Source organism: Cheilinus undulatus, linkage group 19 (assembly GCF_018320785.1).
Source record: "Cheilinus undulatus linkage group 19, ASM1832078v1, whole genome shotgun sequence".
NCBI classification, from domain to species: Eukaryota; Metazoa; Chordata; class Actinopteri; order Labriformes; family Labridae; genus Cheilinus; species Cheilinus undulatus.
The window spans coordinates 27,617,082-27,638,666 of NC_054883.1; the positions used below are offsets into that span (position 1 = coordinate 27,617,082).

Genomic DNA, 21,585 nt, shown 5'->3' on the forward strand with positions numbered 1-21,585 from the left:
AAATCAAACCCTGCTTTGATTGGTTGGTCTGTTTGTGATATTGCATACTGCATTAATACTGTGTATGTAGGGATAGGTATCATTTACTGGTGAATGAATTGATACTTTAACAGCAAACAAGTGCGTTGAAAATAAGTGGGAGACTAAAGCCTGTCTGGGTATGGTAAATGAGTCACAGAAACATATTTGTAAAGTGCCAGTTGATTATATTATAAGAAATGGAAACCGGTGTAACTTAACACATAAATTGCGCAAATTCCATAATGATTTTCTTGCCTCTTATTTGGGGTGGTGGTTGTTGAATGAAAGTATTGATACCTGTGTTGTAATTTGGTTCAGAAGGTATCCAATGTGTTGGTACTGGTACCATATTGGTACCTGATTGTCATACTCATCTCTGTGTGTATGTATATTGATTAGGAATGTAACTATATCAAAATCTCAAAACCCAAAACAACAAATGAAGACTTGGGGACAAAGGAATGTCAGCATTTATTAAACATTTTTCAATATGTGCAAAAAAGTGTCATAGGTGTCTATTGGGCTTAAGATATATACTTTCACCCCAGCATGTTTACTAACATAAACCTTCGTTGGCTATGCTTGATTTAATTTTTATCAGTATACACATAAAGAGGTCAGTGCTTTGATTAGTCTCAGATGATAACTGCAAAACTAGTAATATCTTTCACAACCATACGGGCTGCTTTATATGTAAATTTATACATAGAGGACAAAGTGTTTGTCGGTCCCTCTCCTTCCTTCCTTCCCACTTTTGATCAGCTCACATAGTTCCTGGATCAAGAGATCTGATTGGTCAGTGAGCAGAGTGTCATACAGGTTGATGTCTTATCCTGAGCAGTACCTGCCCCGGAGCAGGAGAGGTGTTCAGACTAAGTTACCATGGTGATTTCTGCTTCATGGGAAAGGCCCCAGCATGGAAAATTATCTGCTGATTAAAAGTTCTTTTTTCTCAGTGTAGTTTGGTGTGATTGTAGAGTGAATAACAACTATTTGTTAAAAAAAAAAAATCTTCTTTCTCTTTAAGAAAAGGATCTATCTTTGTAGGGATCCTTTCTGTTATGATGTCAGATTCTTAGAATAACAGTTTAAGCCTGTAAGTGGCAAAAACAACAACTTCTGGTGGAGGATTTGGCCAGTGGCTTTTACAGTAAGTAGGGGTGTGATGAGATCTCATGCCCATGATCTTGCAAGATTGAAACATCACAAGATTTCTTGTTGAGGTGAAAGCTGTCTCACAAGATCAATATGCCACAGAAACGAAGAGCAGCAGCTGCCTGACATATCACAGTACAGAACTGGAAATTAGAAAGATCACAAAGATGCCCCTGACACTTTAAAATCATTGGCATGACAGCTGGGGAAGAAATGGAGCTGATCTGTGACCTGTCCGGATCACCGCTCCTAATTCCTCCTCCTACTTGGGGCCGCACATGACCCGTGAATGGATAGAAAATAATGAATAATGATGTGGAATAATCATATGCACAGCAAAGAGACCATGTAGATATTCCCAGGATGCTCAGTGAATTTAAAATAATGAGCACATGGAACTTTGTATATGAGGTAGTCCTGCCTGTCAACAGAAGGTGGCACTATTACAAAAGAAGATGCTGATATGTAGAGGTGATCAGGGCAGGACTAACATTTATTGTGTAAAATACAAAGAAAATGGGATGTATTATGTGAGAGTTGCTACTGGTGTCTTACATTAGGTGGTGCTGAAGCAAAAACACAAATTTAACATTTACATGGGTTGAGGGTCAGACACTTGATTTTTAAAGCAAATCAGATGTTTCATATCAGAATAAGTACAACTCTCTGTCAATTTGGCGAGAAATCGAAATGCTTTCCTCAGTGATGCAGCCCAAAACAGCAATTAAAAAAACAGTGAATATTTGACCTCAAATGTTTGTTATGCATTTCCAGTATATTTTAGAGCAATGGTTGCCAACCTTTTTTCCACTGAGCCCCACTTCACGCATCTAAGAAGAAACCCCCCCTCCACACACACACACACACATTGTTGTTAAAAAAAAATACCAATTTAAATTGTTTTTATTGTTTAAAGCTAAGCAAAATAGCTCAAAACACAAGTGTTATTACCAAAAACCCTTGTACGAACCATTCATACTGTATGTGTTTTTTCATGATTTGAGATCGTTTGAGTGAACCTAATTCTCACAACCTTAGAGCAGACGGACCCTCACGCTCCCCCTGAAATCTCTGGGCCCCCCCAAGGGGGGTACCAAGGTTTTAGAGGATAGCCCCAAGAGATGTTTTTGCGACTTATCATGAAACATATGTGTACCGATTTTTAATGCATGTATCTCTTACCCAGTCCCCTATTTCTGATTGGGGCCCCTGTCAGGCCCCTGTGCAATGGACTTGCATAACTCCACTAAAATGGGAAAATTTCTAGCAGGGATCAAATTTTCTGGAAGGTTTTTAGGACATTTTGGTCATGTTAAGGCCCCCAAAACAAGTGTCAGAAAATTAATATCTACGTACAGATACGATAGTCTTCACTCTGAGGTCGATAGTTGGGCCCTAATAAAAAACCTTTAGTGTCATCTCACCTTTAGTGTCAGCCGAAAGTTCATCAGCTGTTGATTGCAAGAACCATCAGTCAGAAACTTCATTTACCATATGTAGAGCAATGGGCTGTTGTATAATGCAGCATTAAACAAAACAAACTTCGTTTGAGTGCTGTAGAACTGCTGTTGAAAAAAATCTATATCCATACAAACGTATGTTTCACTTCAAGATTTCTTTATGTATGAAATATGGATGTCCTTCAAAGAGGATGAGACAACGTGATTGTAATAATGCAGCTTTTTATTTTTCAGTCTGTTGTATAGAGTTTTAAAATACTTTCAAAATAAAAAGAGAGTTCATATTTATGTGAATGCAGAGTCAGAGTTGGACAAGACCTAAACTATGTTTAAGCAGTGATACTCAGTACAAGAGGATTCGTTGAAATGTTTCTGAGTGGACCCATGCATTTGTGACTTTAAGTTGAAAAAAGACCAATTTCCACTCATATATTTTATTACCAAAATTAAAGAATAGTGTAAAATCTCATCTCATCTTGTTCTCATGAGCAAAGTGTCTCTTCACACCCCCAGCATCAAGAGATAGCTGTACATTGCATTCACTGTGCTTCATCTCAACTATAATGACTGCAAATTTCACATCTATTAGTCGTTCAGACCTCACTCTATCAAAATAGTATGACCCTGGTTTAAAAAACATCAGAACTGCCCTTTAATCAGTTTCCTCTTTCTTGGTTGCACAACTTTCTTTAAAGCTCGTAGAGCCTCGACAGTCCTCACCTGAGCAGATTTGTCAATAACAACAGTCACAGCAGCATGTTTGTCTCAGAGATAAGCCATTATTTACCTGCATTTGTCTCTGTTATCAGCTCTCTCTCCACATGTTTGTGTAACAGGTCAGAGTTTACCTGAAGAACGGCAGGTGTGTGTGCAGGTACTGTGTGTGCAGGAATGTGTTGAGTGTTTATGCAACTGCTCTATTTGTACTGGAACAGCAGTGAATTGTGTAGAGCTGTGTATGTGTGTGCATGTAGGGGGTGTAACCCGTCCCTCAGGGAGCCAATGAAAGAAACTGGTGGAGCAAAAACCTCAGGTCTGCCCCCCTCCCTCCCTTCCTCGTTACCTGCTCTCTCGGCTGTCAGGTAGCTTCACGCAGCCAAACAAAGCAGAGCGCGGTCAGACACGGGCGTCCTCCGCCTCACTAATGAGGGACTGTTGTATTGTTCCGACGAGCGTGTGCAAGTGTTTGTGTGCACCCGCTCACCCGTCATTCACCATGCCTGTTCTCAAACTTCTTTCAGATCCGGGCTCCGTCAGAACTCAGGTGAGCCGCTCTGTGTGTTTCAGTGTGTGTGTACTGCACTTTGAAGGCTGCTCTCTCCTGCAGCTATTTGCCAAAGAGACTCGGGTTGACTTAAGTTTCTGCAGCCCACCTGACGGGAGACACAAGGATGTTTTTGCAGATTTAGCCTCAGTTGTCTCTGCTGTTTGTCAAACTTCTGTTTGCTTTACGGCAGCAGCACTCAAAAGTTTATACAGGAAGGAAATTAGACTGGGCTACAACTGTTTACAGAAGTGTGAGGCTAAAACTGCAAAAGAGATCCCAGCTCAGCTTTAAAATAAAATAAACCAGCAGAAGGAGACAAGTACCTCTTCATTTCTGCTGTCAGAATTGTGTACGTTTTCTTTGTGCAAAACAGCGTCTCAAAAACTCCACATGCAAACTTTCTAAAACTTCCACATGCAAACTTTCTAAAACTGCAGAAACTTTGCAGCCAACCACTTTGAGGCAATTCACAGAAAATTGCATGCATGCATAAATGGTATTGCATGTATTGATTTATTAGCTTTGTGCAGTTTGTCACCTAAAGAGTTTAATACTTTGTTTGCATTACTGCATCTGCAAAAAAGCATGATTCATAAGAATTGCACAACTTTCCTGCAGGTTTGAACATTCCTGCTGTAGTAGGGCTCTCAGTCATGTTCCCACACTGTCTGTGCATGTGATCTGAGTTTTAACATGTCATCTTGTGTGCTTCACGCTCTGCTGCTTGCGTATGTGTGCATGTCGGGGGGTATACTGTTAAAGCTGGATTGAAATATTAATCCTGTGTGCAGCAGTTTTAGGTTTTATTCAAAGCTTTAGTCTGCATGTCTGAACTTATTCACCTCTCTGCAGTCAGAACTAAGCTCCGTGTGGATTTTAGTTAAGGTTACACCTACAGCATGCATGCAGTTTGCCTGTAGTTGTGATTAAGAATGCATACTTAATGTGCATTAATATCTGTGAATATTCATGCAAGTTGCTTTTTCTGTGTGTAATTTTTTGTGTTTTCTTTTCAGGGAAGAGATCCAGGTGAGAAACCCAAAACACACCTCCACCTTTCACAAATCCTCCACTTTCTCCTCTTATATCAAACTCTACCTCTCTGGTGATGTCAATCTGCAAAATCCAGCTTTCAAATTATTGCTTTATCATATCTTATTCTACATAATTTAAAGATAAAACTAACAAAACAAAACTACCTCAAGGCGATATGTTATAACTATGCTGCTGCAACAAGGAAGGATTTTTTGTCTGATATGATCAATAAAATCAATTGGAAATGTTACAAAACGGTACAAAACTTTCATTTGATAATTTCTTTTTTTTTAACTGCTAGTGTTGCTTTTAATGGCTGTATCCACAACAATATAGTATTTACTCCCTCAGTTACATAGTCAAATATGTATACTTCACCTCACATATTGAGCTAGGAGTTAGGTTTCTGTTCCGAAATACTTAAAAGCGCATTCTCTCTGCATCACATGACTTTGTTGACAATGTATTTCCAGTCGAAGCTTCAGTTGCTAAGCAAGCAAAAATCTAGTGCAAGCGTTGGTAAACACATGTTCATTATTAATAAAGCTACACGGGTACTTATCCATAATGTAATGACATGTAAACTATAGAATGTAAATTCTGCCATCCAGTCTAAGTAATAAAAAATATGACAAGTCAAGACTAGTGCTGCTCAGCTCTGCACATCTCTGCTGTTTACTGCTTGTTTTGAATTGAGGACTCAGTTCAACAAGAATTTCACTCAATACGGTATATGAATAGTAAACCAACGTTTTTGTTTTATTTATGTATTTCGAATAATAAGGGAGAATAGCTGTTAAAAAGTAGCCTTCCTGGTTTGCACTACGGGCCACTCTATTAGGTATACCTGTTTAATTGCTCCTTAACACAAATAGCTGATTAGCCAATCACATGGCAGCACATCAGTGCATTTAGACTTGTAGACATGGTCAAGATGACTTGCTGAAGTTCAAACCGAGCATCAGAATGGGGAAGAAAGGGGGTTTGAGTTTCTCTGAACGTGGCATGGTTGTTGGTGCCAGATGGGCTGGTCTGAGTATTTCAGACGCTGCTGATCTACAGGGATTTTCATGCACAACCATCTCAACAGTTTACAGAGAATGGTCCAAACAAGGGAAAATAGCCAGTGAGTGGCAGTTGTGTGGATGTATTTCATTGTTGATGTCAAAGGCCAGAGGAGAATTGGTAGAATTGGTTCGAGATGATAGACAGGCAACAGTAACTCAAATAACCCCTCATTACAACCAAGGTATGCAGAATATCATCCTTGAAGCAGATAGGCTACAGCAGCAGAAGACGACACCGGGTGCCACTCCGGTCAGCTATGAACAGGAAACTAAGGCTACAATTTTCACCAAAATTGGACAATAGAAGATCAGAAAAACGTTGCCTGGTTTGATGAGTCTTGATTTCAGCTGTGACATTCAGATAGTAGGGTTAGAATTTGGTGTAAACAACATGAAAGCATGGATCCATCCTGCCTTGTATTAACAGTTCAGGCTGCTGGTGGTGTAATGGTGTGGGAGATTTTTTCTTGCCACACTTTGGGCCCATTAGTACCAACTGAGCATCTTTTAAACACCACATCTTAACTGGGTATTGCTGCTGACTGTGTCCATCTCTCTATGACCACAGCGTACCCATCTTCTGATTGCTACAGTACTTCCAGCAAGATAATGCACCATGGCACAAAGCTCAAATCATCTCAAACTGGTTTCTTGAACATGACAATGAGTTCACTGTATTTCACTGGCCTCCACAGGCACCAGATCTCAATCCAATAGAGCACCTTTGGGATGTGGTGGAACGGGAGATTCACATCATGGATGTACAGCTGACAACTCAGCAGCAACTGTATTATGCTATCATGTCAGTATGGACCAAAATCCCTGAGGAATGTTTCCAACACCTTGTTGAAACTATGCCATGAAAAATAGAAGCAGTTCTGATGAAACCAGTTAGGCCATCTACATCCCATGAAGGCCTCTTTTGACAGCTTTTTTCCCTTATCATATAAAAATTTTCAATGAAAAGCGATATATATAAATAGATCAGGCCTATTTGTGTTTTGTTGTTCAGTCAAGAGTATTTCTAACCAGTTTAAATAGGTGCTAAAATGGATGAATTGATGACAAATTGATGACTAGTCAAGTAGTCAGCAGTTTTAAAGTACTTAAAAAGTCTACTCACAAACCAAAAAAGCTTCAGGTGCCTATTTGAAAAAGCCAAAAGACATACAGATGTATGGTTATCAAATGTAAAAAAGTAGGAAACACACAATAAATCACATTTAAGGCACTGCATTTTCTGTTTCTCATGTTATGAATAAGCAGGCAATTTTTTTTAGCACTGCACCTGTAGGAGTGCCATCAAATTCTTGTGTTAAAGTCAGGACTTTCTTTCTTTTGGATTAATTTGAATCCTTTTCCTGTATGCCTCAGCCTACAACCCTGTATTATATAAATTAGCAAGAACACACACTCCTTCCTTGTCAATCAGGGTTGGCTGTGTTTTTGCATCAATTGTTCCTGGCATTAAAACATGATTTCTATTTCCTGGAATCAGAAAGTGACCTAGCCAAATCATAGAGGAGGAAAAGACCCAATTTGTACAGCAGAGACTCAATATTTCACTGTGTAAATGTAGTATGTTTTCATAAAAGGTTCATGTAAACAGTTTAATTTGGATTAAAGCCAGAGGGCATAAAACAGGAGAGTACAGTAAATGTAGTCACTGTGTTTATGCCCCCCTCCTCACGTCCTCACACACATTATGAATAGCTCACATTATTCTTTAGTATTGTGTGCGTGTTCCTACACCACAGCAGGGCCTTTAATCTCTCATAAACCTGCCTTCAACTCTCATTTTTCCACCTCTCCATCCATTATACAGCAGAAAATCATTTCTGACTGAAGACGCATTAAAATCAATAGGCGTTTGATTGCCCCGGCCCTCGGCTTTTTGTAATACTCGCCGCCGCTCTTTGTCTGTTTTCAAAGGTGCACTAACACTCGGCTCGTCCTTGTGAGGAGAGGAATGCAATTCATGCCCCCGAGACTCGATTCTCCACAGCCCCGTGTCTTTAGAAGTTGCACTGAGGCGAGCTCGCACATGTCGGGCTGGTGCAGATAGAGATGTATTAGCTTTCAACGCGCTGTTGTTGACTCCTCTGTTGTTTGCCTAAAGCTTTCCCCCTCTTGTCATGCTCTCACATGAATTTCTCCCTCTCATATTGTTGTGCACAATGCAAACACAGAAATGCACATTTCATGTTATTGTGTCAGGCATGTGAGATATGAGCTCTGGATGTGTTTGGCATGGGTGAAGCTTCATAATAGTCGTTTTATATTTCAATTTCACTGATATGCAGCTTAATAATGGGATCAAAGTGGTGCAGAATCAAGTGGAGCTGAGTGAGGTCATTCCAACAAACAACTTCAGCTTGATTTAAATGTCCTCCAACCAGTGCCAGTGCAAACACTCACTGCTATGTGATCTATCACCTGTGGAGAGGTGTGTTTATTTCAGTTCATGCACAGGTAACTGCAGAAAAGGGGGGAATTATGTGCAAACAGTGAGCTTGCTGAGGCTACATTTCAACTTTTTTTGTTCTTAATTTTAAATCCCTTTTTAAAACTGAAGCAATCCTTCACATTTTGGCAACATTTCAGATCTAATCTCTGCATGAGCTAACACACAAAAACCCATAATCACATGAATATTACTTGGAATGCATGTGCCAGTCTAAACAGGCCCTGGTTCTCCCACTTAAAACGACTGTAGTCCTTCTGCTTGAATACTCACATGAGAATTCAACTCTAGAAATGGTGCCTGCATCAACAACAAGTTTTCAAAACCTTTAGGAAGGTATCTGTGTAGGTTAACAGTAGCTATATAAAGCTATTATGGTTCATACGAGCAGTATTGTTTTCAGACTAAAACACAGTGTACAAAAGTTGATGTTTGAGTTTTAAAGTGCCTAAAATCCCCATAGGTAAGGCCATAGGATTGCAAAAGTTATGCATGATAAAACAAAAATGTAACATTTAAGACATCATATGAGAAAAGGTATGATGAAATGTTAACTATATGAAACAAATTGAAAACAACAGACTGATTGTCTTGAACTTTTGCAGCACAGATCACCTGGTGCAGCAGTAAAAAGTGTCCTCACTGAAACACACTCCTGTTTATCTTTTATCTCTGGCTGATAACCTGCAGACAGTATAGTACACCATTCTTATCAGTACTTTTATAATGGGTCCAAATTATCTGCAAAAGCAGCACACAGGTGACAGCAGGTATGTGTGCATATGTGTATACATGCACACTCACTCTCATTATCAACTATAATGACTCTACATAGTTAAGTAGTGAAAAACACAAAGAAAGAATGGCAAACCTCTGACACACTTAATGTCTGCACATGATTAAAGAGGAAATTCAAAATGCAAATGTAAGTCAGAATTGTTTCCATATTTAATTTCTGAATCAACTCAAATCTACATTAGAAACTACTTTTAAATTTTTTAACCCCACTTTTACACCATACACATTTAGAGCCTCTGGTGCAGCGACGACCAATGCTGACAGTTCTAGGTCAGATATTACTGCCTAGTTTTTCATTGTTATGAAACTTAGTTTTTCATTACTGAAATTTGGCTTGGTGGTTAAAAATGTAGCTCTCTTTCATACTACAAAGCTAAAATGACAGGATGAAATGGCCTGCCAGCAGTCCTGACCTCAACCGCATCGAACACTTGTGGGATCAGCTTTGGCGTTCTGTTCACGCCAGAGTGACCAATACAACCACATTGGCTGGTTGAAGAATTCAATGCCATCCCACAGCAGTGTGTGACCAGGCTGACAGCACAAAACAATAGTCAGCAACAGAATAAGCTATTTAGCATTGGCAGAGAAGTTTTGGAAAATTTTTCATGGAAGGAACCCACATACTCAGCTCTGCTGCTCATCCCACTAATGCATGTTCCTTAGAAATGTGGCACCATTTAGAAGGGACATAAAGGGTTTTCCAAAGATTTATTGCCAAGAAATAATGTTACAGCAAAGACAAAATGTACCAAAGTCTTTCTGAAGCCAGTTCTTGGCAACTGTAGAATTAAAAACACTCCACTAAACACAGCTTAAATATTCTTTATTTGTATGAAATTTTTCAAACACAAAAACATGCATTTCAATGTGCTCCACTAATAAGAAATATACAGGAAATAAAATCAGAAACCGACAAAAATATATATAATATCCTAAAAGACTGAAACAAGCAGGAAAGTGATATATGTTGGTGCAATAATTAAAACGTGAACATAGAATTAAAAGAAAAAAATGTCAAGTTTATTTGTATATACATGAAAAACAGTATTTAATATTCAGAAGGTGGATGCAGCATGACATTTTATTTTCAACACAAATTACAGGCACTTCTACCTGTTGTGCAGACAGTGAGTGGGTCCTGACGTTTTTTCTTCTGCAGGTCTACCTAAGATGCTCGTCATCAGGAACTATTTTGGAGCTCCGAGCCCCACGTCTGGTCCAGCTCTCAGCGTCCAGACCGGAGACATCATTGAGTTAATCTGTGCTGACCTGCACAGCCCCTGGTGGCAGGTAAGAGGCAACACTTTGCTTTTATCCTAGATTTAACAGCACACCTGACATTTCTAATTCCCTCCACTTTAATGTATGAATCCCTCATGCTTACTTCAGATTAGTAAACCTGATGCATCAGTCAGTAGGTCTTACCTCCAACAAAAAATTATACCTCATTAATTTAAAGACTCTTGCACCAGTTAAACACACTACGTAGAAACTACACTACAGGTTAAATTCTTTGCAGCAGCTGTACTTTAAACAATGTGTAATATTGAAACCAACAGCAAATCAGTCTCTAGTTCATATTGAAGGGTAAATCATCCAGTTAACCCCATGTTGGCCCCTTGTTAACCCCATGTTAACCCTGTGTTTCTGCTGCAGCCGCTCAGTAAACAATCACTGATTCTCCCTCACCTCTGTATCAGTAGACTGAAATCATTTCTGCTCGGAGGCTGTGTGACAAATAAAATCGATCTCTGTAATTTCATTTCATCCAGCTGCCGTCTGTTTACCGTGTCGATGTTTGCCGCTGTAATCATGATCAGACCCTCAGCGAGGACGCAGCGGAGAGCTCCACAAGGACATGTTAAAAAAATACAAACCTGAGGATGTAGAGACGTGTCTGCTGATGATCAGAAAAAAAAAGTGGTGTTGGCCAAGCAGGTTGTCTGTTGCCTCTGTCTCAGAAATTATGAACCAATTTCTTATTCACTGTTGACTTGTCAAGCTGGGAAACCTAAAACATCAAGTCAAATGTTTAAATCTGGCAGTGAGGCCTGCTGCCACTGCAGATGCTGTTCAGTAGTAGTGCTGTCAATGCATTTGACACATTTTTATACCTTGCAAAAGATGTTTTTCGTGGTAAATCGTAATTTGGACAGATAAAGTAGCAAACTGTGAATGTTAGAAAGAAGAAAAAGAATCGAAACAATAATGCAACAATGCATCTCTGATTGAGGAAAAAAACTTGCTTAGTGAACCTGAGTCTCCCCATGTTGATAAATCACAGCTCTGAACTTAATGAGTTGTCAACACGGGACTAATAAACTCTCTTCCTCTCCTCCTCTTCCTGTCAGCCATTATTCCTCCAGTCTGTTAACACACATTGCTCTATGTTTGAGCTAATTGTTCCTGAATCAAGGAGACACAGCGAGCGATGCATATTTTAACACAATTATTTGTGGTTGTGTTTTCAGGGCAGAATCCTGTCCACCAAGGAGATCGGCTTCTTTCCCAGCGATGCTGTGAAGCCGTGCCCATGTGTAAGCAGTGTATCTCTCTCCTTTGTTTTATATTAGAGTTACTGTTGCTGCTCATAAGTGGCTGTGCATGTTTATTGTCAGAGCAGGAATATGTTTGTGTGAGGAGGGGTAAGCCGTGTTACCTGGAATACAAAGATAAAGATTCTGTTCCCAGAATAAGGAAGTTATAATATGATGAAGGTGTTTTTCTGTCTAATTCACTTTATCAACAAGACGCAATAAACAAAAGAACTTCTCTTAAAAAATAAGAAATACTTTTGTTATGGAAATGAACCTGTGAAGCTCAGAGGGAGTAGAGAGTTGTTTTTGCTCTAAGACGTCTCCGTGTCCAGATTGTCTTGTTCTATTTAATAAAATGAACCTCGCACTGTGTCCAGCTACTGCAGGATTATGATGCGTCCTGCAGATAACCTGCTGTTATCTGCTTTGCTGTAAAGATAAGAGCAGCATTAAGCTGCTTTATTGGACTTTTACACTGTAAAAGATAAAGTTTTATTGAAGAGCAGAACATCAGGACTGTTGAGCTGGTGCCAGTGCAGACTTTATTATGATGTTGTGTTTGGGTTTTTAAAGTGAAAGCTTCATGTCAGTAATAAAAACCACTGTGCCCTTTGCTTAAGGTCCCCAAACCTGTCGACTACTCCACTCAACCCTGGTGAGTTCACTAAACACCACTGAAGCATTTCACTACATGAATATTTAAAGGGTTATGCCAGTAAGTTTACATCACTGACCCATTTTGACATGTTTTATGGTTTAAATGACTTTCTCCAGATGTTGATCCTGCAGCATTGAAACAGGCTGTTGTTTCTGGCACAATACAATTTGGCTTTTTGACAAAATAAATTCACAAAAATCCCTTTAATGTCAAAGTGAAAACAGATTTCTAAAAGGTAATGTCAATTTAAGAGAAATATGTCATGTAAAATAAGTGATTGCAAAAATATTCACTTCCTTAAAGTTGGCACGGCACTGAGTCTGTGTGGATAGGTCTCAGTCAGGCTTGCACATCTGAAAACTGCAACTTTACTCAATTCTTCTTTGCAAAACTGCTCAAGCTCTCTCAGGTTGCACAGGGATCAGGTGTGTACAGCCCTTTTCAAGTCCAGCCACAAATACTTTACTGGATTGAGGTCTGGGTTTGACTCAGCCACTTCAGAACATTCACCTTGTTTTGTCTTCATATCATTTCTGTGTAGCTTTTGCTGTATGCTTCAGGTTATTTTCTTGCTGGAAAATAAATCTCCCCCCAAGCTGTATTAGTCTTGCAGACTGAATAAGATTACCCTCCAGGGTTTTCCTATGCATTTCAGCATAGGAAGGAACTGCCAAGAAGCATCCCCACAGCATGATGTTGCCACCACCATGTTTCACAGTGGGGAGGGTGTGTTTGGTGTCCACCATATGTAGCGTCTTGCCTGATGGCCAAAAAGCATTATTTTGTTCTCATCTGACAAAAAATAACTTTGTACCACTTGACCATGGAGTCTCCCACATGCCTTTTGGCAAACTCTAGCCAAGCAAGATTCAATATGAGTTTCTTCATCATGCCACCCTCCCATAAAGCTTTGACTGGTGGAGAACCCAGGCAACAGTTGTATGCAGAGTCCCTCCCATCTCAGCTTCTTAAGCTTGTATCTCCTTCAGAGTAGTCATAGGTGTCTTGGTGACCTCTCTCACTAGTCTCCTTCTTGCACGGTCACTCAGCTTGTGACGACGACATGATCTAGGCAGATTTACATATGTGCCAGATTCCTTCCATTTCTTGATGATAGATTTAGCTGAACTCTGAGACATCCAAATGGCTCGGGGTGTTCTTTTGTCTTCATGGTATGATGTTAGCCAGGAATACTGATTAGCCAGTGACTGGATCACTTGAGACACTGCACTCAGGTGATCCACATTTCACTAATTGTAATACTACTAGCACCAGCCGGCTGGACCTGTGTGGAATTAGGTCAGTAACTTGAAATGAGGTGTCACTTATTTTACATAGGCCTACACATATTTTTATTTAATCCACATTACTTTGTAAAAATCTGTTTTTCACTTTGACATTAAAGACTTTTTTGTTTAAATGTCCAAAAGCCAACTATATTGATAATGATTAATTTATAAGATCAATGAAAGTTTTAAAAAGTCTAAGGGGGTGAATACTTCTCATAGCTGCTGTTTATGTGGCTCGAGTTTCATTGTTGTTGTTGTCCTTTTTTTAGGTTTGCAGGTCCGATGGAGAGACTCCAGGCAGAGGCAGAACTCATCAACAGAGTCAACAGCACATACCTGGTCCGCCATCGCAGCAGAGAGTACACAGAGTACGCCATCAGTATAAAGTGAGTCTGACAATCATCTATTAAGCCATTAATGAAAGATCTACCTTCTACCGAAAGTGCATACATATTGAAATGAATGGTGTGCAGGAATCAACAAGGTTTTAAAAATTTTTTTTCTAGAAAATAAATGATCTCTGTAATAACATTTTTAATAGGGATCCCCAGAAATAAGTTTTTGTGTTCTTTTATTGTTTCTGTCTTGGCACAGCTTGTATTTTCTTAAGTATGAGGGAAATTTTCATGACATTGTGTTGTGAAAACCTACAGCTTTAAGAGTCTTGACATCCTTAGGTTGCATCAGAATCAGTTGAACCACACTCCATTCAAAACAACTTAAAAGCAGGCTCTCATCTTGCTGTCAGACACTCCAAACGTGTGAATCCAGACTTTTTTATATCCATCATCCTGATGTAGTTATTTCAACATCCTTTGGTCTGTTATATGCAATTAAATCTCAGTAGCAGTTTATTTTTGGGTTCACAGCACTGTAGTAAGACAGATTTCAGATGACATGTGACTTGCTATAATAGTTTTTATTATTTCTCTTGTTCTGTGTCGCTGCTGGATTCATCAGATCCTTTTAACCGAGCTGCAGCGTCTTCTACATGAACTCCCAGTTGAAATACAGAAACTGACGGGGCGATTTATAGTTTTCTCTGCAGGATGATGTTCTCGTCCTTGGAGGCTCAGTCTGTGGTTAACCACAGCTGACCAAAGTGACTGCTAATTATGCTGCAGGGATTTAGACTATGTAACATCATGGTCTGACCTCAAACCCACAAAACACATTAGTTTATAATTGGAATAAAACTGGCCTTTTTATTCCTCATAATGACAAAGTAACAAAGTTCATGTCAGGACCCGTGGGTTTCTGTGCCATTGCTTGTTTCTTCTCAGTTTGCATAAATGACGTAAGTGAAACCAAGACAGTGAAGACAAAGCCGTCCTGTCGAGTCTGAGCAACAGAAACTCTCATTTACTCTACATTGACTCTTTATTTAGCCTTGTTTTCCCTCTCAGGATGGATTTCTTCCAGGTCCTCCTGTGCTGAGGTCTTAATTGCTCGTGTTCACACAGACAAGCTGCTCTGAACCAAGTGAAGAGAGAAAGAGAGAGGGACCATTCAAGGTTATTTAAAAGTCCTCATGAAAGGGCAGAGCAGACGGAGGAGACGGTGCTGTGGGAACCACATTTAAGAAGTGGTACACATAAATGAAATGTCCTTTCCCTCTTAGATGGCACAAGATTTCAACATAGTCTTAAAATAGCCAAGATAGCAAAGTTTTATTAGAATGAATAATTTGGATTTGTACTTTTCTCCCCTAAAGTCAAGGAAAAGTTTGGGCCTCGCACAGTGGAAATATGTGTACCCTTTTGGAATTTCTCTAAAAAGACATTTTTAATGTTGAATTAAAAAATTCCACTTCAATGCTTTTAATTTGTAGCTGTATTATAGAACACACTGCACAGCTGGTGTCATTTAGCCTAGCTCAGCATAAAAGGTGTCTAGTCAGTGGTGACAGGTGCATTTCTCTTCAGGGGGACTGTAACAAAATCCCAATTTTCTATACTATGTATTAAAGGTATATCAACTGATGATAAATGGCCTGTCTATTTTTTACATCTACATTTATTTGGTTTGTGAACAAAATCAAACCAAAGATAGCTATAATATCATGCTTCTTAGCTTTCACCAAAAAGTGCTTTAAATTGGTAAAACCTGTCTGAATCCAGGCTGGGTCTGATCCAGATGCTTGAGAGGAGAAAGGGAGAACAAATTAAAGCATTTCCTTTTTGTGTCCGGTTAAAAGCAGTTGCTAATGCAGCTGAAAAGGGCTCAGGGTCCCTTGCCTCAAGAGCCTCTGCATGGGAATGGGGTTTACACCCTCACGCCCTTAAACTACATCACACGTAAACACCTACGAATGAAAGATCCGCGCAGGGTTAGTACTCCTGACACTGCAGCCGTTAGATGAGCTGCACGTCACATAAGGGTGGCAGGGCAAAGCCCTTAGCACCCTAGCTGCCAGATAAAGAGGAAAACAGTTTGCCTACCTTAATAATCAGTCAATCCTCTGACTGTGAACCCGAGGTCAACAATAGACTTGCTCATGAGGCGATGGGTTCTCTGAGCAAGAAAGTGTGGTGTTTCTGGTACAGTATCTGAGTCTTTCAGTCCTCAGTCTGGTCTTCCTATACTCTTGTGAGACCTCAGCACCTTTGTGACAAACTCTCTATGGGTATCGCCAGTAAGACCATGTGTCTAATGCTGATATGCTCAGGAGAGTGAGGATGGGAAGGGTCAGCTGCTTGGTACAGGAATGGCAGCTATGCTTTTACAGGCACCTGGCATGTTTTCCCTGGCCTGATCCAGCTCATTGCATACTGTGTGCCCAGGACGCTGTGGGCTGGTCCAGGCGCAAAGGGTGCAGCATGCGTTGTGGAGGGGGCTGGTAGAATACCTGGAAAGATGGGGCATGGGCTTGGAGGATGGCCATCAGGAGGCCAGAGCAGTACAGGACCAAGGCTGACGCAGCAAAGTGTCAAACCAGCATACGCCCCATACCTGACCTAATCCTGTTAGCCAAGCCTTCTTGCTGAACAGATACCTTGAACAAGAGCGAGTGTAATTTCTCCCCTTGCCATAGGTCTGATGTTCATCTTGATTTCTGGCTAATGAGGTCCAAGCTCTAAGCTTCCATTCTAATGTTCTTCTTTCAAGAGCTTTAGAGTTAGAGTTCAGATGTTTCAACTCTCGCAAGTGAAGCTAACAGTGTGTTGAAAGTGGCACAAATTTGCCTCATTAGCATGAATTAATCGCTAAATTTGCACGCTGCCCAGGGTGAACTCACATCTACTCACATCTTTACAATGACTTTACGTGTAAATAACTCACAAAGTAATGAATGATTTTACTTGTGGTGGGTCTGAACCCAACATTAGTCATCATACACAGGTACAATTCCTTGCAGAAGGCCTGTAATTACTCTTGTACTGAAGAGGATCTATTGTCCATGTGCAACTTACATCAGTCAGTGGAAGTCTGTGGGCTAGTTATACTGTAGGTAGGGAGGGGCAGACAGTGATATACCTGTTTATGGCAAAGATAAACTGCTCTCTCCTGACTGTTCATGAGACTTTAAGAGAGACTCAAGAAAGCCTCAAATACTGGGTAGCCAGTAGCACAGATGAAGTTATAATTAATCTATATAATCTGAATAGCCTTCATTTCAGACATATCAATTGTAATATTTATATTCCAGAGTGCTGGTCGAGCTCTTATCTCTTTCAGCCTCCGTCCGTTCATCTACACACATCATGAAGCACAGCGGATTAGATTGACTATTTAAATTTTCAGACATGCTGACTGATTATGATCCAATGGAAATCGATGTTTTGTGTTCTTTGATTGCCAGCTCTTAAACACTCTCTCCAGGTTTATACAGTTAAATTATTTGGAATAAATCCCTCCCCTTCCCATTGAGCCCTTAACCCAATTACAGTGGTCTAAAATATTCCCTATTTAAGAAGCTGAAAGTTTAATTTGTTTCCTCTTTTTCTGAAAAACTGCATTTTCAGCTTAAATGCTTAAAAATTATTACTGAATGCAACCTGTCCATTTTATTTTCAAGGTAAATTGAACATTAGTTCATTAAATATTACAAATAGTGAGGAAATCAGCTGAAACCTCACGCAGTTCAACTTCATTTTAAAGAAATGTTCCTTGCAAGGATTGTAAAAGGTTTTGTGTGATGATAAATTTTTAAAGGCATATCTAAGCGAACGCCAACAGATTCAGGCTGTGAGCCCACACTGGATTTTAGTGTGCGTACGTTCACGCCTAAAGTGAAAGTGATAAATGCCAACCTTTCTATGAAAATGGCTGTACGCACATTTGATAAATGAGGACCAGTGAATCTTAAGGCCTTCAGACACATCATGTGATCTTGGTGTTTTTTAAAATGTATTAATTTATTTTTAGACAACATGTGAAGGTGTCCAGTAACAGATACAGTATTTATGTGCGGCTGCTATATTTTGATTCAAGTGTGTGTAAAGTTTTATTCCCACAGTCTCAGAGCTCCATCAGCCTCTCTGTTAAAGCAAACACAAGTTTGTGCCTCTGTGAATGTGTGATGTGTGTTTAGGGAAGTAGGTGGGGGGCCACATTTCCCTCTGCCCACCCATCATTCACATGTCTCAGACCTCTGGGACCTCATGCATTAGAGCAACGTTGGCGCTCCCCTCAGAGGCCAGGGGGCGGGCGGCCGATCGATGGTGGTGATCAGAGAGGGAAATTACACTCATAACTTATTCAATGGCCCACAGGTACAACAACGACGTGAAGCACATAAAGATCCTGACCAAAGAGGGCTGCTTCCACATCGCAGAGAACAAGAAGTTCAGGAGCATATTAGTGAGTCTCTTTATTTTTTAAATTCCACCACCGCAGCTCATAAATAAATTAGTGTGTGAGCCTAATGAAGTGTCAAACCCTGAATTTTATTTTAGCTCTTTGCACAAAAATAACCATGATTAGAGGCGTGTTTATACGGGCCCCGGGGCCTCAGCATTATAGAGAAGTGTGGTGCATAGAGGGAAGGGTTCAACAGCTTTATTTATGACTGTATACTCACTATTTAATGCATATTTCACATCAGTTGAAGACTGTTTTTCCAAGGAAAGCCTTCAAAGACTGTTTAAACAGTATTTCTAGAATATACCATTTAGTGCTTTTAACTTTGGATCAAAAAACCTGTCATATGTTCAGTACACTAAGTCAAACTACCGGCTTTTTCTAACTTATGTGTTGTAATTTTCACATTTCAATAAGGCTCTTTATGATGTGACAGACATATAAATGTAGAAATATTTGATCCTAACAGCTGTCATACAAGTTAAAAAAAACATGCTGATCAAAGATTCATTCATCTGATTTTATGAACTGATTTTAATAGAAATATGATGTGCCATAAATACACATGTAAATGCTCTCTAATAGCTTTCAATTTGATTTTAATACCTCTGTTTTCCTGTGTTTAGGAGCTCATTGAGTACTACAAACATCACTCCCTAAGGGAAGGTTTCAGGAGTCTGGACACAACGCTGCAGTTTCCATACAGGGAACCGGAAAACGCCGCCATGCAACGACTCAACAGACCTGGAAGTAATAGTGAGTAAATATGGACAGCCACACAGATCAAGAATAATACAACAATAGAGACTGCAGGTTTAAGTGAAATCCTGACTGCTGATAAAGTCTGTACGTAGACAGTGGTCAAAGCCATTGTTACTTTTATCTACCACTGTTTCGGCCACTGCTATCTTAGTTTCTTTCAGCCTAAGGAACCAGAGAGGAGACATTTTAATCTGAATATGACAGAATAAGGTTTAAGATCTAGAGTCCAAAGAGATGAATATCTGAATGAGAACAGCAACTAAAAGTCCATCTAGTCTGGTCAGACCTCAGCACTGTGGCAGTTCTTAGATTAGTCTCTCAAAATCACATTAGGGGAAATCACAAAGTCTGAATATATTGCAATATATTTAAAAAAAAAAAAAAAAAAGTAGCATGTGCACATTTTACCTGTCTGATGTGGGCTCAGTATAATGGCAATGCAACACCACCATGCTGATGCAGACTGATAAAAGCTTCCCACGTATCTTTTTTGTGTCAGTTTAGTGGTTGAAAACAGCTTTTTTGGCATCACAAGGAACATGCTATAAACATCAGTATTATGGAAAACATAGGGAACAGCAAAAAGACACACACACACAAAAAAATGGTTCTTTTATTCTGAAGTGTTTCCAGGATGGTTCCCTGTTGCAGTAACATGCAAAGTTGCGCTTAACTTTCCCTTTGTTTCTACTCGATGTAAATGGTTTAGAAACATTGGATTATAAGAGATATTAATTCAAATGCGATCTTGATCTTCATCTACATCTTGTTCTCTGCTCAAAAATTGTTGTTGTGAATTTCCACCATATGCATGATGGGAAATAATCTAAAGAGGACTTGTATTCTAGTCTTGTAGTTAGTGACCCAGAGTGTTTGCAAACTTTTAGTCTGAGACTAAAAACTCAAAGTCTTGCCAACAAATTGTCTCTAGATGTGAGAGGGTCTCAGGTGTCAACCTTTTTAGAGTCTTTCAAGAGATTTAGCAAAGTCCTCTGATGTAAGGCCGGCTTTACCTGACAGGAAGTCGAGCTGTTAGGTTGATCCAAAGTTCAGTTGAGACTGCAATTTCAATATGGAGGCTGCCACCAATTGGCTTCAAAAGTCTGTCTATTGTAATCAAACAGCTGACGTCCCGCAGGTTTTGTCCAGTTCTTTTTACAGTCTATGACTGATTCATCGCTGACCCTTCTGGAACCCACTCCTGCAAAGTTATATCCTTAATGTCCAAGAAAATGATCAACATAGCCTTAAATTTGGACTTGCTTTGACATGCTTTCTTTATCCCTGGTGACGGTGTTTTCCAATGCAGTGACTGTCTTTAGCTCAGAATCATGTTTGAAGATCCAAGTTTCATCACATGTAATCACTCCTTCCCATAAATTTGGGTTTCCTTCGATTTGTTCCAAAATGTCTCCACCAATGTGCTAGCATTTTTCCTTTTGATTAGGAGTCAGAAGTTTAAGGACAAGTTTGGCACACACTTTTGTCATTTTCAAAGTTTCACACTAAAATTGTTTTTTGTTTGTCTCTTTATCAATGGAGAACAGTTCTGCTATCATTCTTATACAAAGTCATCAATCATCTCGAATGATTTGTTCAATTTGTTGAATGTTTTCAGAAGTTTCTGATGTATAGGCGCTCAGAACATCCATCATCTCGGACTTCCTCTCTGCCTTCACAAAATCTTTCGTGCCATTCAAATACACGTGACATGCAGTATTCCTACACCTCAGTTAATGAAGGAAAGGATTCAGCTGTTGTTTTGTTCAAATTCAGACAAAATTTCAAGTTAGTGCATTGCTCAACTTTTAAGCTAGTCATTTTCTGATGCCTTTGCAAAAACATGTGCACTTCAGTCAGTATCTAGCAGTGAACTAAAGACGTCACTTATTTCAGAGTTACAGAGGATGTGCATAAATACCCAAATTTTAATATATAACACTCAGTGTGACAGTGAACTGCATGGTTTTATTCTTATAAGTGCAGTCTCATTATTTAATAGCCATAGCTCATAAGTAGTGGCAGTTGTTAAATGTGAACATTTTTGTCTTCTTTACATCTCTATGACAGTAAAATAATTGTTTTTGGGTTGTCAAAAAATGAGGACATTTATTGGCACCTAATTGGACTTTAGGAATTATAATGACTATCTTACTAAACTACCAATACATTAGCGCCTAAATTAATCAATAGATCAGTCAAGAATGGAAATAACTGTAAATTGCAGCCTTTTCGTTTTTTTATGTGGCACAACTGGCAACCTAGT

The 21,585-nt window shown here is 39.5% G+C and overlaps 1 protein-coding gene across 1 annotated transcript in view; it reads left to right on the forward strand.

Annotated features, from left to right (window-relative positions):
* Positions 1-21,585, forward strand: part of LOC121527362 (guanine nucleotide exchange factor VAV3) — a 159,075-nt gene that overhangs the window by 122,834 nt on the left and 14,656 nt on the right. The window contains exons 18-25 of the mRNA XM_041814298.1: positions 3,878-3,900; positions 4,920-4,932; positions 10,430-10,560; positions 11,742-11,807; positions 12,428-12,462; positions 14,024-14,140; positions 18,470-18,557; positions 19,184-19,313. Coding sequence (XP_041670232.1) covers positions 3,878-3,900; positions 4,920-4,932; positions 10,430-10,560; positions 11,742-11,807; positions 12,428-12,462; positions 14,024-14,140; positions 18,470-18,557; positions 19,184-19,313 — 603 coding nt within the window. The remainder of the gene's footprint in view (positions 1-3,877; positions 3,901-4,919; positions 4,933-10,429; positions 10,561-11,741; positions 11,808-12,427; positions 12,463-14,023; positions 14,141-18,469; positions 18,558-19,183; positions 19,314-21,585) is intronic.